Source organism: Heterocephalus glaber, unplaced genomic scaffold (assembly GCF_053883595.1).
Source record: "Heterocephalus glaber isolate CG9 unplaced genomic scaffold, H.glaber_assembly_v1.0 deba00001737, whole genome shotgun sequence".
Taxonomy (NCBI): Eukaryota; Metazoa; Chordata; class Mammalia; order Rodentia; family Bathyergidae; genus Heterocephalus; species Heterocephalus glaber.
In genome coordinates, this window is record NW_028258445.1 from 6,903,579 (window position 1) to 6,921,140 (window position 17,562).

General features: G+C 39.7%; 1 protein-coding gene across 1 annotated transcript in view; it reads right to left on the minus strand.

The window, feature by feature from the left end:
• The window catches only part of LOC110347540 (zinc finger protein 124-like), a 72,182-nt gene extending 56,347 nt beyond the window's left edge, over nucleotides 1-15,835 (minus strand). Inside the window, exon 1 of the mRNA XM_087200291.1 lies at nucleotides 15,682-15,835. Coding sequence (XP_087056417.1) covers nucleotides 15,682-15,684 — 3 coding nt within the window. The 5' untranslated portion in view covers nucleotides 15,685-15,835. The remainder of the gene's footprint in view (nucleotides 1-15,681) is intronic.
• Between the last annotated feature and the right edge of the window lie 1,727 nt (nucleotides 15,836-17,562).

A 17,562-nucleotide genomic window follows, 5' to 3' on the forward strand; every position in this document is an offset into this window, starting at 1 on the left:
CAGCAGGTAAAATCAATTATTCCATAAGTACATTATTTGTTTGCAAATTTTTAAAATTAATTTTATTGGTACTTTTTAGGTATATGACATTCAGCATTGGAAATTTGTACCTTACATGATATATCCCAATTCTTATTTTTCCACATTCCCCTCCCTTCCCATCAACCCCTCCACCCTCATTATTTATAGACTGTCTTTCAATTTTTTCCTTTCATCATATTAATTCCATTCCCTTCTTTGCTTTCCCCAAGCCCTCCGACTTCCCCTTTGGACCTTTTCTATTTCACATTATCTATTATACATTCTGATCCTTATTCCATGTTCAGTTTCTCACACCAGAGAAACTATTTGGTATTTACACTACTCTCCTACTTATTTCACTTAAGAGTAGTGCCTCAATGTGCATCCATTTAGTTATAAATGCCTCTCATTTCTCATTCTTTATAGCTCAGTGGTACTGCATTAAAATATTTTTTCTTTATCCAGTCTCCAATTGATGGGTTATTGAGGTGTTTCCAATTTTTAGCTATTACAAACTGTACTGCTATGGACATGGGTGCAAATATATTGCTGTGGTTTGCTTCTTTGGGGAAGATAACCAGTAGGAGAATACCTGGGTCAAATGAGACCTCAAATCCTAGTTGCTTGAGATATCTCCATACTGATTTCCACAGTGGTTGCACTAGTCTACACTCCCACCAGGAGTGGAGAAGGATTCCTTTTTGCACAACATCACCCCCCCTCAGCATTTGTTATTGGTTGACTTCTTCATAGCAGCCATTCTTTGTGGAGTGAGGTGGAATCTCAGTGTTGCTTTCATTTGCATCTCTCCAATGATCAGTGATGTTAAACATTTATTCATATGTTTATTTGATATTTCTACTTCTTTGTCTGAGAAATGTCTGTTCATTTCAGATGCCCATTTTGGGGTTGAGACTTTAAATTTGGAAGGTCTGCTTTTTTAAGTTCTTTATATATTCTAGATAGTAGCCCTTTGTCTGAGGAACAGCTAGTAAAAATTTTTTCCCTTATTGAGTGTGGTCTCATCACACTGTTGGTGGTTTCTCTTGCTGTGCAGAAGCTTTTTAATAAGAAGTGATCCTACTTGTTGATTCTTTGTACTAGTTGATGGGCAACTGAGGTTTTGTTCATGAAATTTTTTTCTACACCAATGTCTTCAAGAGTTCTACCTAACCTCTCTTCCAGCTGGTTTAGTGTTTCAGTTTTAATATTTAGATATATTTAGATCATTCAAAAAAACAAGAATATTTCCAAAGAAAGAGATGTTTTACAAAAATTCTGTAAGAATATATGCTACCTTCCTCCACTTACTAAGCATAAATATTATCTTAATTGAAATACAGAAAACTTAGAAATTGTAGAGAATGAAGATTTACCAATCACATTTGCTTTCATTTCTCAGCATCAGAATAGGGAAGAGCATCCAGGGCCTCCATGTCCCTAAACACATGCTCTATGACTGAACCACATTCAGGTCACCAATGTTTTTGATGCCAACCTCCCTCTTAAATAATCTTTTGTTTTAAATGTCACAAAATGAATTTTGAAATATTTAGAATTAGGTGATAATTTAAGGACATTGTCAAATTTTGAAATAAAAATTCAATTAAATAGAGGTTTTAAGAAACATGTTTAGCAAAACAGTTCATGAGAACAAAATTAATGAAACTGAATTCAATAATCTGAAAACTATGAACAAGAAATAATAAGACAGGTGTGACTTCAAAACTCACTATGAAAATGAGAAATATTTGCAAAGACCACTGATATTTTTATTTGTGAGAAAGAGACACTATTAGCCCATGTTGGCCACCCAAATTTGATCCTGTAGATAGCCTGGAATACTGGGATTACATGAGTATACTGTACCTCTGCATTTGGTCAATGGAGGATATTTTAAAATAAAATGTATAATTAAATGATCATTTATTGAATTTTTGATAGTAGATATACATTCCTAGCAATATGTAAAATTTCAAATATGGTATATGAATAAGAGGGACTGTGGAGAATTCAACAAGTTGGCAAGCATCTCAAGTGGCAATTAAAAACCTTCCCTTCATAAATTCATCTCCAGATGGGATTACAGGTGCTTCCATAAAACTGAGATATAGATTAAGATGAGATATATATCTATACCAATTCCTCATGATCAATATGTTTGTTATGTGTATAAAATATAAACTAATGTAACCATTATCCTAAAAAATATGCTTAGCTACACAAGGTCTCCTATGTCTAATAAAAAGGGGGGAGCATAAGAGAGCCAGGCATGGTGGTATATACATGTAGTTCTAGCACTTGGAAGACTGAGACAGAAGGATTGCCATGAGTTCAAGGCCAGCCTAGGCTACATAGTGAGTTTAAGGCCAGTACTGGGCTACATAGTGAGATCCTATCAGTCAATCAATCAATCAATCAATCAAAAGAAATCCCTGCAGAAATTTCATCAAGTTAGTGTGATCTTTACCTCAAACCAGGCAGTGTGTTTATAAGAAAAGCCTATAACACCTATGCAGACAGATTTTCAAGGCCTGGATAAAACATTAAATAGTAAATTACAAGGGTTTATTAGAAAATAGCTTCTCATTTTGGTAGGAACCCAAGTGGTAGCAACAGTCCCTAACATATGTGATGCCCTGGGACAACTACATATATGCAAACACAGAGACATATACTCACACACATACACACTCACATTGCCATAATATCATAATTAAGTGATAATTGTATATTTATGAAAGATTAGGGTTGTTCGGTATCAAAAATAGAAATCAACAAAGAAAATCCTTATTTGAATCCTGGCATAAACATGTTTCCTAAATTTTAATTTCTATCATTTATTAAATGTCTGTAATAAAAAGCCAAAAGGGATTAACAACTAAATAAAGCTCATATACCACAAAATTAACATATGGGACTGTAAATGAAGATACTGTCATGAATTCTTTTACAATCAGAAATGAGTCAAGGATATTCACTATATCCACTGTTCTGCCATGTGAGACCAAAATTCATGTGTCATGTTATAATACAGGGAAGAGAAATAAGTGACATAGGATTGAAATGGAAGAGGCAAAATTGTTATCCACAGATGATGAAAGTGTCAATGTCTTAAAACAAGAGGAAGATCCATCTTGTCAGAGATCAACTGGAAAATAAGTCTTTCTCATAGTTTTAATACTAAAACTATATGAATGCAATAAAACCAAGGGATTCTCCAATCAGAAGACATAGTATGAGGGAATACCTCTCAAATCTGTTTTTTAAAAAAATGAATGTCAGGAGAACACACCAAGTCAGCCCGGTGCAGGCAGGTGAGTCTGTGCATGCCCTAGTGAGGTCCTGGGTCACATGGAGGATGCTGGGTCAGCCTGCTGCAGGCAGGTGGGTCTGCTCATGCCCTATCTAGGCCTTGAGTCACACAGAACATGCTGAGGCAGCCCGCTGCAGACAGGCAGGTCTGTGCACACCCTACCAAGGTCCTGAGTTGTGCGGAGGGCACTGAGTCACCCACTCCAGATGGGCAGGTCTGCCCACACCCTACCAAGGTCCCCAGTGGAGCAGAACACACACTGTATGAGCCTGCTGCAGACAGGTGTGTCTGAGCATGCCCTACTGAGGCCCTGAGTCCCGTGGAAGACACCGAATCACCCTGCCTCAGACAGGCAGCCACCTGATTACACACTAAAAAGACACAGAGGACACCAGAACACTAGACAATGGTACTGAGTCCCACTGTTACCGGCCCAGAGGTAGGGGCTTCTGAGCTGTCGTCCCACTGCTCCTGGTCCAGAGGAAGGGGCTTCCCAGTCACCATCCCTCCTGCTGCTCCCAGCCCAGAGGAAAGGGATTTTGGGCCACCTTCTGTCCCACTGCTACTGGCCCAGAGGAAGGGGCTTCTGGGTCACCATCCATCCCACTGCTCCTGGCCCACAGGGAGGGACTTCTGAGCCACCATCCCAGTGCTCCTGGTCCAGAGGAAGGGGTTTCCCGGCCACCATCCCTCCAGCTGATCCCAGCCCACAGGAAAGGGCTTTGGGGTCACCATCCCTACTGCTGTTCCCAGCCACTGTCACACCTCACCCAGCTCAGAGGAGGTAATGCATGCAGGTGCTAACAGTCCACTGCCCCAGTTGAAATGAGAAAACATGTAAATAAGTCACAAAACCAGATTTGCAGATCACCTACAGCAACCCCAAAGGGAAATGAGATGGAACACTCTGATACTCAAACACCTGGACCCACTAAACTGACAACAAAAGGTGATCTGGAAAAAATGAAATCAAATACTTTCTCAGATAACAGGAGAAATTATGCCCCTAGTGAAAGACATGATTAATAAATCTAGAGAGGAGCTGAGGAAAATGATGGAATCCCAACATAAGAAACAAATGGAATCCATAAAACAGATGCAAATAGATTTCCAGGAGAAGAAAAACTCCATTGAAAGTCTACACAGCAGAATGAGCCAATGTGAGGACAGAATTTCAGATAGAGAAGATAAGACTGCAAATAGTGACCAGGAAAAAAAAATTGCTTCAAAATTATAAGGGAACATGAGAAATTAATCCAGCAGTTGCTAGATGATGCAAAGGAGAATAACATAAGACTGATTGGGCTCAATGAAGAAACAGGAGAGAGTGCAGAAGACATAAAAAATCTCTTCACAGAAATAATGGCAGAAAACTTCCCAAGCAGGGAAAAAGAGCTTGACATACAGATAAGTGAGGCATATAGGACTCCAAATAGCATTGATCAAAAAAATGGACACATAGGCATATAATCGTTAAGATTCCAGAAGCACAGCAGAAGAACAAAGTTCTCCAAGCAGTGAGAGAAAAGAAACAAATCACATACAAAGGAAAGCCCATCAGAATGACAGCAAACTTCTCAACACAAACCATCAAGGCAAGAAGAGCTTGGAGTGACATATTTTAAGCCCTAAAAGAAAACAGCCTCCAACTCAGATTGATGTACCCTGCAAAACTATCTTTCAAAATTGATGGAGAAATAAGACACTTTCATGACAAAGAGCACATTAGGAACTTCGTGAATAGCAAAGCACCACTCCAAAGACTTTTACACAATATCCTAGGATCAGACATTGAGGATCACAACCCCAGGAAGCAAAGCAGAATGAACCCATCTGGCATGACAAGAAATTAAATGTAAAGAGGGAAAACCCAACAAAAAGAAAAAGTCATGACAATGGCAAGTCAATACGTTTCAGTTATAACCATCAACGTTAATGGTCTCAATTCACCAATCAAAAGAAATAGACTGGCAGAATGAGTCAAGAAGCCAAATCCAACAATATGCTGCATACAAGAAACACACTTCATTCAAAAGGAAACTCATAGACTGAAAGTTAAAGGGTGGAAAACAATACTCCATGAGACAGGAACCCAACAAAAAGCAGGAGTAGCTATCCTCTTGGCAGATCGAGTAGATTTCAAACCAACAATGACTAAGAGAGGTGAAGAAAGACACTACATCCTTGTAAAGGGAAGAATCCAAGAAGAGATGACAATCATAAATATCTATGCACCAAACACTAGTGCACCCAACTATATAAAACAAATACTAACAGACATGAAAAGTCATATATGCACTAATACAATTTTAGTGGGGGACCTCAACACCCCACTGTCACAAATAGATAGATCAAATAGACTAAAAATAAGTAATGAAATATTAGAACTCAATTGAACTCTTGAACAAATGAACTTAACAGATGTTTACAGAGTCTTCCACCCCACAAAATCAGAATACACATTCTTCTCAGCTGCACATGGGTCATACTCCAAAATATACCATATACTCACATATAGAACATGTTTAAGTAAGTGCAAAGGAATTGAATCCCCTGTATATTATCAGACCACAGTGTGATGAAATTGGAGAGCCACACCAAAAGAAACTCAAAATATTTCATAAACATGTGGAAATTGAACAACACACTTCTGAATAACCAATGAGTCACAGAGGAAATTAAAGAAATCAGACAGTTCCTTCAATTAAATGACAATGATATTACAACATATCAGAATCAATGAGACACAATGAAAGCTGTCTTATGAGGGAAATTCATAGCAGTGAATATGCGTATTAGGAAAACAGTATGAGCCCAATTAAACAACCTGATGCTGAACCTCAAGCTTTCAGAAAAAGAGCAGGACAACCCCAAAGCTCATACAAGGGAGGAAATTATAAAGATCAAAGGAGAAATCAATGCAATGGAGACTAAGAAAACGATACAAAAAGTCAATGAAGCCAAGAGTTGGTTCTTCAAAAGAATCAACAAAATTGATAAACCTTTAGCCAACCTTGTCAGAAAAAGGAAAGAAAAGGCCCAAATCCATGCAATTAGGAATGAAAAGGGTGAAATTACAACAGACCCAGCAGAAATCCAGAAGATCATCGATACCTACTTCCAGAACCTATATGCAATAAGATGGACAACACAGAAGAAATGGACAAATTCTTAGATACATATGAATTACCAAAGTTGAACGAAGAAGACCTAAAAATTCTGAACAACCCAATATCAACCAATGAAATTGAAAATGTAATTAAAAACTTATCAACTAAGAAAAGCCCAGGCCCTGAAGGCTTCACTGCTGAATTCTACAAGACATGTAGAGAGGAACTGCTGCCACTACTGTTTAAACACTTCACTGAAATTGAAAGGGAAGCAATACTCCCAAATTCAGTCCTGGAAGCAAGCATCACCTTGATCCCCAAAGCAGAGAAAGACCCAACAGGAAAAGAGAACTATAGGCCAATCTCACTAATGAACATAGATGCAAAAATCCTTAATAAGATAATGGCAAACAGAATGTAGAAAATCATCAAGAAGATCATACACCCTGATCAAGTGGGATTCATCCCAGGGATGCAGGGATGAGTCAATATATGCAAATCAATCAATGTAATACACTATATCAATAGAGCCAAGGACAAAAACCATAGGAATATCTGCATAGATGCAGAAAAAGCATTTGACAAAATCCAACATGCATTTATGATAAAAATCCCTACAAAAAATTGGAATAGATGGTCTCTACCTCAAACTGATAGAAGCCATCTATGAAAAACCAACAGCCAATATCATACTAAATGGTCAAAAACTGAAATCCTTCACACTAAAATCAAGAACAAGACAAGGATGTCCACTATCACCACTCTTCTCCAATATAGTTCTGGAAACATTAGCCACGGCAATTAGACAAGAGAAAGAAATAAAAGGAATAAAGATAGGTAATGAAGAAGTCAAATTGTCATTATTTGCAGATGACATGATACTCTATATAGAAGACCCCAAGAACTCCACCAAAAGTCTTCTAGACTTAAGAACCAAATTCAGTCAAGTAGCTGGTTACAAGGTCAACACACAAAAATCAATAGCTTTCCTCTACACAAATGACAGACTCACTGAGAGAGAAATAGGGCAAATAATTCCTTTCACAATAGCATCCAAAAAACTGAAATACCTAGGAATCATCCTAACGAAAGAAATCAAAGACCTCTTCTCTGAAAACTATGGCACTCTGAAAAGAGAGATTGAAGATGATATCAGAAAATGGACAGACATCCCTTGCTCCTGGGTAGGAAGGATTAATATAGTGAAAATGGCTATACTTCCAAAACTGCTATATAGATTTAATGCAATTCCAATTGAGATCCCAGCAGCATACTTCATAGACCTCGAGAAAAAAATCCAAAAATTCATTTGGAACAAGAGACCCAGAATAGCAAAAGCAATTCTAGGTAACAGAGACATGGCAGGGGGTATCACAATCCCCAATCGGCAACTATACTACAAAGCTACTGTGATAAAAACAGCATGGTACTGACAAAGAAACAGACTTGAGGACCAGTGGAACAGATTAGAAGATGCAGAAACAATGCCAGGCACACTCAGCCATCTCATCTTTGACAAGGGAGCCAAACACCCTCACCGGAGGAAAGATAGCCTCTTTAATAAATGGTGCTGGAAAAATTGGGTTTCAACTTGCCAAAGATTAAAACTAGACCTGTATCTCTCACCATGCACTAAACTAAAATCAAAATGGATTAAAGATTTAAATATTAAAATAGAAACTCTGAACCAGTTCGAACAGAGGTTAGGTAGAACCCTTGAAGACATCGGTATAGGAAAAGATTTTATGAACAAAACCTCAGTAGCCTGTGAACTAGCACAAACAATCAACAAATGGGTTCTCTTCTTATTAAAAGGCTTCTGCACAGCAAGAGAAACCACCAGCAGTGTGAAGAGAAAACCCACAATGTGGGAAAAAATCTTCACCTGCTGTTCCTCAGACAAAGGTCTACTATCTCATCTATAAAGAAATTAAAAAGATCAGACCTCCCAAATTTAAAGACCCAATCCAAAAATGGGCATCTGAAATGAACAGACATTTCTCACACAAAGAAGTAGAAATAGCAAATAAATACATGAAAAAAATGTCCATCACTGGTCATTCAAGAGATGCAAATGAAAACAATGCTGAGATTCCACTTCACTCCAGAAAGAATGGCTGCTATCATGAAATCAACCAATAACAAAGGCTAGCGGAACTGTGGGGAAAGAGGAACTCTGCTCCACTGCTGGTGGGAGTGTAGACTGGTGCAACCACTCTGGAAATCTGTATGGAGATACCTCAAAGAACTAGGACTGGAAGTCCCATTTGACCCCGCTATTCCACTCCTGGGGATCTTCCCCAAAGAATTAAAACAATCATACCATAGTGATATATGTGCACCCATGTTCATAGCAGCACAGTTTGTAATAGCTAAAACTTGGAAACAGCCCAAATGCCCATCAACTTGAGATTGGATCAAGAAAATGTGCTTTTTTATAAAATGGAGTACTACTCACCCATCAAAAATTAGAAATTAAAGACATTTATAGCTAAGTGGATGCACACTGAGGCAATACTCTTAAGTGAAATAAATAGGACACACATGTGTAAATGCTGAATAGTTTCTCTGGTGTGAGAAACTGAAAGTGTAAATAAGGATGAAATCTATAATAGGTAATGTGAAATAGGAAGAAAAGGGACAATGGGGAAGGAAGTGGAAGGGCTGGGGGAAAGGATAGAAGGGAATGGCGTTAATATGAGAAAATGGAAAAATAGGAACAAAATCTTTGTAAATAGGGAGGACTGGAGGGGTTGAAGGGAGGGCTGGGCAAGGGTGAAAAATAAGAACCAAGAGAGACTATGTAAAGGTGCAAATTTCTAATGATGAATGTCATTATATTGTATACCTAAAATGTACCAACTATTGGAATGAATAATTCATAAAGTAAAATAGGAAGAAAAGGTCCAAAGGGGTAGGAGTAGTGGGAGGGGCAGGGGAAAGGAAAGAAGGGAAAGGAAAAAATGATGAGAAATGGAAAAAATGGAAATAAAGTCTTTGTAAATAGGGAAGGGTGGAGGGCGTGAAGGGAGGGCTAGGAATGGGGAAAAAATAAGAACCAAGATGCATCATGTAAAGGTACAATTCCCAATGAGAAATGTAATTATGTATATACCTACAATGTACCAATAAAAGAATTTAATAAAAAAAAGAATGTCAGTATAATCATAATAACTACAGAGAAACAACTGGTCTTTGCTTTAGATTTGTTTTAGGATGAGTTTTTTACATACTGCAAGTTTTTTCAATGATTTCTTATTAATAGAATCAAAAGTGCAAGAATGTACTTGTGAATATCGTGAACATTTTAGGGAAGAATGTACATTTTTTAAAACACATTTTAAGAGAAGGTTGAACTTTTATCAGTGTTTCCATAAATTTCTAATACCAGCCTTAAAAAGAGTTAAGAGATTGTCCATCCTGTGACTTGTCTCACTCTGTGTCAATATTTTGTTTTACACAAGAAAAGCCTCCTCACATATTGCTGTAAAGGCATTAATGAGAAATACTCATATTTCTCCAAGCAGTTATATATCCACTTTTAGAAAACCTTATCAACAAATTCTTTGAAGATCTGCAACATAATCATTGAGAAAAATATTATGCCCAGATAAAATTCAATAGGCACGATTGTTGCACATTCTACAATCCCAGCAGTTGGGTGGACTGAGCAGAAGAAAACCACCAGTTCTTTCCAAACCTGGGCTACACAATGACTTCAAGGTCACCAGAACTACGTGAGGAGTCCCAGTCCCAAAAATCCAAAAGAAAAATAAATTGGAGAAGATGATCTGAATATATAGAAAATAATGTACAGACTTAGATTTGATGATGCGCTATATATTCATTAAATTATATTCTTTTTTTTTTTTTTTGGTACTGGGGATTGAACTCAGGTTCTTGTGCTTGCTCAGCAGGCAGTGAAACCACTGAGCTAAATCTCCAGCACACTTAAATTATATTCTTAATACAATCATATTTGTAATACTACTGAAGCAATTAAGAATGTGACAAACATCTATTGCAACCCTTTCTGAAACACAAAGGATAGCATTATACTTTTCAAATCTCAAATAAAAAACTAAAGAGAATTTTTACTTTCCATTTTCTGGGACACAGTATAGAGTTACAGTCATTTAAGTCTGAATATGAGACAACATTTAGACTAGACTAAACACGAGACTAGATTAAACACTAAATTAGAAATATCAACAAATATATCTGCTTTATTCTAAAGTGAAATTTGATATGATTGGCAGCACAAATCAAGAGGAACAGGTGATTGATCCCACATTTATGGCAGTAAATTATATGTATATATTATGGGCCGAGTAAACCTGAGTTTTCATCACAAAATTTCAAAGGAACACTCCAGGCAGACATAAGGCAAAAATACAAAATAAGAAATTGTAACACATGGAAGAAAACATAAGAAAATCATTTTCTCATTTGGTGAGAGTGGGGAAATCTTCAGGTACAAATTTGTAAAGGCACAAATGTTAAGGTGACTATAAAAAGATACAAAGAGAGTAACATGATTTCTGTTCAGCAAAGAATATCCTTAATGAAGTTAACCTGTGGATTAAAAATTATAGAAGGTATTTTCATTCTCTACAAGTGATAAATAACAAAAAGAGAAAATAGGTTTTTAAAAAACCATCCTCAACACAAATATGAACACATAATATAAGCAAATAAAATAGAGAAAGGCCTATAAAGGAAAGGGGGAAAAAGAACGCATAAATGGAAAAATGGAATGGAATATTAATTCAAATCAAAAAAATTCAGCAAATAAAACGTTTGGTATTTGTCAGGAAGAGAAATAGGAATTATTGCCCCCTGGTGCTAGTATGGACAGCATGTGTTCAATTTGAAATTGATACATGCTCTGTGCACTAGCAAGCATGCTCCTGAGCAACAGCAGCATGGTCTCTAATTTGTCTCTAGGGCAGCAGGAAAGAGAATATTTCCACTGCATTTATATCACTGATAGAACTTGAACAGCCTGCTTTCCAAAAACTGTAGAAAAGGCAAGTGAGGTATTATGTTACATGCACATGTTTTCTGAAGTATGGAATCACCACCAGTGGCTGAATATCTGACTCAGTAGGGCCAGCAGACACATAAGATCCTGGATGATGTGGCACCCTGAGAGGGCAAAAAGATCCCACATGGTGACATTTTTCTAACTCTGCATTACAAATCCAAGATGAGTGACACAAATATCTCTCCATCTGTACTTAAATGCTTTTTTACTTATTTTGAATTAGTTAATTTATTTTTTCAGACAGGGTCTTACTATGTAGCCCAGACTGCCCTCAAATCACGGCAATCCTTCTGATTCAGCCTCCTGAGTTCTGGGATTACAGACATGCACCACCATGCCAGGTAGTTTTTCTCTTCTTCTACCCCTCCCCACCTCCTTTCAGATTCTACTAGAGCAAAACCTCACAAAGATCTCCACAGCTTGCTATGCTATGATGACACACAGTGGAGAGGTAGAGGCCAGACTATTGGTGAGTGAAGTGAAGCTCTGTGCTTTATCTCAGCTGTGCCCCTTCTGCAGAGGCCATTCCCACAGGCTTCTTGAGGATGTCAACATGAGAGAGTTCTCTATTAAGTATGGAGAATTCAGGAGAACTCTGGAGAATTTCAGAGACTGCAGACTCCAGCCACATATGGAACACAGAACAAAGGCTTTTGATCATCTCTTTCCCTAGAGTAATGTAAGTCACTGCAAAGGAGAAAGAGCCTCAAGTCTGGGAGGTGACTGTTCCAGGCAGACAAGTGTTCAGTCCATTAAGGTCAGGAAGAGGTAATGGGAAAACAGAAAAGGGTACAGTAGAAAGCTAAACACTCTAAGACTGAGGCAGTAAGAATGGTCCCCACAATCAGCACAAAATAGAACTAGGAATGGAAGAGTCTTCATTTCAGCAGTATACATACGCAGTGTCTTGTGGTCAAACTTCTATTCTATCTCTTTGTCCTCATGGAACAAGCAAGATATTGTGAGCAGAGTGATGCATCTCTCTATAATACTAAAATTAATAAACAAGCAAACTAAAACCAGAACACAAAAGCCATGGCACTGCTTTTTTAAAATATCAAAACATTACTCATAGTGTATCCCAGTTCAGTTCCTTGGAAGAACCTGATTAATACAGCACTCCACACTGGGTACTATCTGATAAGCTTCATATTCTACAGAGAACCACTTTACAAATAGTTCAAGAAATGAGTCTACACATTCTGCTTCAGTTATCAAGGGGAAATATCTTGATCAACCCACAGGCACTTCAAACTATAACATATTGAAAATGCACTGAACATACATAATCAGCAAATTTGCTAAGCCTTGCCTCCTTTAAAACTGATAAACACACTTATACTAACCTGTATGTTAGAAAATGTATGTAACACATAGCTTATTTCATGATAAAATATTAAATACCCCATGTAGTTTATTGAATGTGCTGCAATGTAGATCACTGGATGTTGTCACTTGGTGTCCTGTCACTGACAGCAGGGACTCACTGCTGCTGCCCAGCATCTGGAGCAAGTATTATACCACAGACCACTAGTGTGCAAACAGTATAAAATTCCAAATCAAAGTACATTTTCTACTGATTATTATCACTTTTTCTTTTATCCTTTAGTACTGGACTGAATTCAGAGCCTTGCACATGTTACACAAATTACTTTAATTGAAGACACAGCCCCAGTGATTTTACCATATGTTGATCTGGGTCTTGGTCTATTCTCTAGCCTGGCCTTGCTATTTCAATAATCCAGCCTCAGTGTCCCAAGTGGCTCAGATGAAAGGTGGGCAGCACCACGCCTCACTCAAGTTTCATTTCACCAAGGACAGTGATCCAGCTTAAGACTGGTGATGAAAGAACCCCCATCTTAGCCAGGCATGGTGGCACATTCCTGGCATCTTGGCACTCCAGGAGGCTGAAACAAGGTCAAAAATTTGCTGCAGTCTGGGCAACATAGTGAGACCTGCTCTCAAAATTTAAAAATTATTAAAAGGTGTGGAAAAAGTAGTTCAGAGAAAAGTTCTAGGTTAAATCTTCTGTACAATAAAAATATCAACCACACCTTAAATGTGTTGTATCCTGGAGAAATTCCTCTCCATTACACTTGGATGATGACAGCCACCAATTTTTAAGCCAGACAATCACACAGAATTTCCAAGTTTCCTCAAAAACAATTAAGGATGAGTGTGCTGACACACACTTCTACTCTCAGTGTCCAGGAAGCAGAGTCAGGAGGATTGCCACAAGTTGGAGGCAAACTTGAGCTACATAGTAAGATCAAGGCCAGCCTGAACTACATAGAATCATCCTATCTCAAAAAAAAATAAATGCTAATTATGTTACCTGATCAGTAGTAACAGAAGACATATTGATCTAAGTTTTACTAAGTCTTCTCTTTCCTTAATGCCTGTGATATTTCACCCATTCCCAGTCTGTGGCAGTACACAAAGTTCTTCATTGTCACACTAACACTCTGACCTCAAGGGTAGACCCTCTCTGTTGTAGGCATGGATTTTACAACCTTCACCATCCCCCCTTCCCACTTTCTTTCTCCTCCCATTTGCTCCTCTCAGCAGAGAAAACTCTTATCACTAATCATTCATATTGCTCCTGATCTCACATTTCAGGCTTCACTCCTACGACAATATTCCTTTAATATAAAGTCCACATCAATCAGCATTTCAATACTTAAAACTGTCTATAGTCCAAGGTCTACAGCAATTATTTGAGGTGCTATCCCGCTTTTTTTCTACTATCAAATCACATGTCAGTATAGATGCCCAAGTTTAATGATTCCCACACTGTGTAACATGCAGCTCCTACTGGAAGTGGTCCTTTGCAGGAACACTTTCTCCTGCCCTTGTTAACAATTAACATCCCCTCCACTTCTCTTTGCATTCTAAGCTCCATGGGAAGGCCTCACTTAAGTGGTCTGGTAGTAGAGGTGGCACATCAATCATTAAGATGAAAATTGTTTTTGCATTTCTATGTACGTAACACAGGAGTTCACTACATGCTTAGCCAGCACTCTACCACCAACTCACATCGCTAGCAATATTGGACATATCTATTGATAGGTCTCCCACTGCCTCAGCAGCTCTTAAGAACAGTAGCTGCCCTCTTCCTATGGTGCCTTGCCCCCTCCCCTGTGTGACGTCATGCCAAGATGGTTGCTCCCACCAAAGAACAAACCCTTCTTCCCAGCATGCCCCTGTTCCCACCTACAGAGTATCCTAATACTCTCTCACCTATCCCTTAGTGACATCACTGGCTTCTCCATTCCCTAGTGACTACCTCCCTCAATGCCCCCTCAGCCCATACAAGCCCCACCCCAGTCTCTAAAGACTCTCCCTGCCTTGGCCATATTGCTTTTGTCTCTCCTTGGCTCAGAATCAGCCTGGCAAATCTGTTCCCCTAATAAAGGCTTGTTTTGGCCTGGTCTGGTTTTAGGCCTTTTACCTGATATCTATTTTTAAAAATATTTTTTCTTTTGTTTTTCTTGATTTTGTTGTTTTTTTATTGTTTTCTCTCAATATGTAGTTTTTAGGCTGCCCTTCATCTCACTGGGTAGCTAAGCCTGGACTCCCAACTCCCAGCTAACTTCCTGTCTCACCCTCCGGAGTGCTGGGATTACAGGTGTGCACCACCACACCTACTGACGCTTTCTTTCAATTCTCGGGGCATTAGTCATCACTTATCCTGAGTTTGGCTTGAGGGCACATGTTGGAATTTTGGCAATCTACTCTCATCACAGAGCAGCCTTGGCCTGAGGGGCTTCAGTGTGGCTCTGAGACCCTCTATCCCACACATTTATAAAACTGAGCTCCTGCAGATCTGCTGGAGGGACGAATGAGACTAGGGATCCAGCACAACACAGCCCCCAGCTCGATTACCAGCAGAATCAGGGTCTGCCCACAATCCCCAGGCTCTGTGCACAGCTAGCGACACAGCTGTGGGCTGCGGCTGCCAAGACTGCACTCCAGGCTGGCGGGGTGGCAGTGGACAGATGGGGTGCTGCACACACAGTAGACCTGCCCGAGGCAGGGTGGGAGGGACAGAGTGTACAAGGCACCCAGACAGGGAGGAACTCTGACTCCGGAGCAGCGGGAGGCCCCGGCCGCCATTGCTGTTCCCACACTTCTTCCCAGACCTCACCCCGACCACCCCTATCAGGGCACCCGTCCCACAAAGTCACCATTGCAGGTCTGGGGGCTCTCTCGGGTCCTTCCCACGCAGCCTGAAGCCAGTAGAAATCATAAAGTCGGGCGGTCTACCAGGTTGGGGCGGCTCTCAGCACTGAGCTCAGGATGTGAGGTTTTGCCGCCAGGAAACAAAATCCTCCCGCCCCGGACATCTGATTGGACAGTTCATATGGCCCGCCCCTCAACATTGATTGGCTCCTGCTCCATTGCCCTCTTCCTGAGTGAAGAGCAACAACAGAAGAGAATCTTTACCAGTGTGAGCACAAATCAAATGGGAGATTATAACCCAGACACTTCTTGACCAGTTTGTCTCCCAGGATGCTGATCTGTCCTAGCCTGCATTTAAGTAAAGTTTGCTCTGGCTTTGCAGAGCTGGTTCTGTCTCTTTTTGTTTTTGTGACAGGGCGTTGCTATGTAATTTAGTCTGCTCTGGAACTCACCATGTATCTCTGACTGGTCTTGAGGTCTCTGTGACCCTCATGCATCAGGTTCTCCCGTGCCGGGCTTACAGGGATGCACCACCGTGCCTGGCTACCCCAGGCTTCTTACTGGACTCTGTGGGCTCTTCCTGTGTGTTGCTCTTCCAAATGGGGCCACCAGTCTGCTAAGCCAGTTCCAGAGTTAGCTCACCATGGAGAAATCACTGTGAGAGATTGTCATAAGTCAAGGAAAGCCAGGACACAATGGAAAAGAGAGAGGCCTGCTGTCATGAACAGAAGAAAATTAGGAATAAGATTCTTGGCTTCATGGACAAGGCTTTCCCATACTGTATCTCTTGACTTACCCCTTCTAATTTATGAAAATATACGCCTAAGAGAGGCATATGATTGCTGAATGAACACTTTCTGGTGCTGAGGCAGGGAAAAATAAGGACTTCAGACTGTAAGCTCCTTGTGCCCTATAATTCCCTCTTCAAAAGTTGCAACTCTGTCTTTCAACACACTAATATTGTTAGAAGGAAAATATTTTCCGGAGTCTTGTGACACTACTGATCAATATCTTGTTTGGCATGTGAGGTGCAAAGGATATTAGTAAAACACACCGCTGGTGTGCCCAGTTGAGTCTTGGAGTTGTGACATTAGGGACCTTATCTTCTCCCTCCACCTTCCTCTCTGACACCTGTTTCTCTCTGTGCTTCCTGCTTCTCATGTAGAAGTATTTCTTCATTTCTTTCCACTGTGAACTTATCAGGACCAATGCTACATAATTTTAGGGAAAAATCATTTGATTAGGCCTAGTACTCCTGCCTACAGGCTAGCTATGGCATTTCAAGACATAATTCCATTTTGGCCTCCCAGTCACAACTGAGACCTCAATGATCTGGTGATGCTGTTGTTGTGCCCAAATTGCGAAGTCCCCAAAGACCACCAGGAAGCCGTTTCCAATGCAAGCACACTAGGGTCGTTTATTCAAGCTCAAGCAGTGGCTCACAACCATCACCAATGCAGCGGAATAGAATTGAGAGCCCCGCATTTCAAATTAGCGGGGTTTTTACTAAAGTTACAGCAAGGTTTGCAGATTTTCCATTTAGCAATCACATGATTGGTTGGCATTTAGCAAGCATGAAGTGTATACTTCTGATTGGCTAGGCCCATTGGGGGTTGAGGGGTGATTACATATAGGTTTTAGGAGGGAAAAGAGGGACAAAGGTTAGTAGCTGACTGTCAAGCACTGGCAGTCAGTAGACACAATGGCTAATGGTCACGACCATTATGTACTGATGGTTGGCACATTGACAGATTGTTTTACAAATAGGGGGCACAGAGTTTATTTCCTGGGCAAACAGATGGTTGAGCAATTAACTTAAGAACTTTGGTTTGTTACAGAGTGTGTCTTTTGTCCCAGAGCAAGCACATTTCAACCATTAATAATAG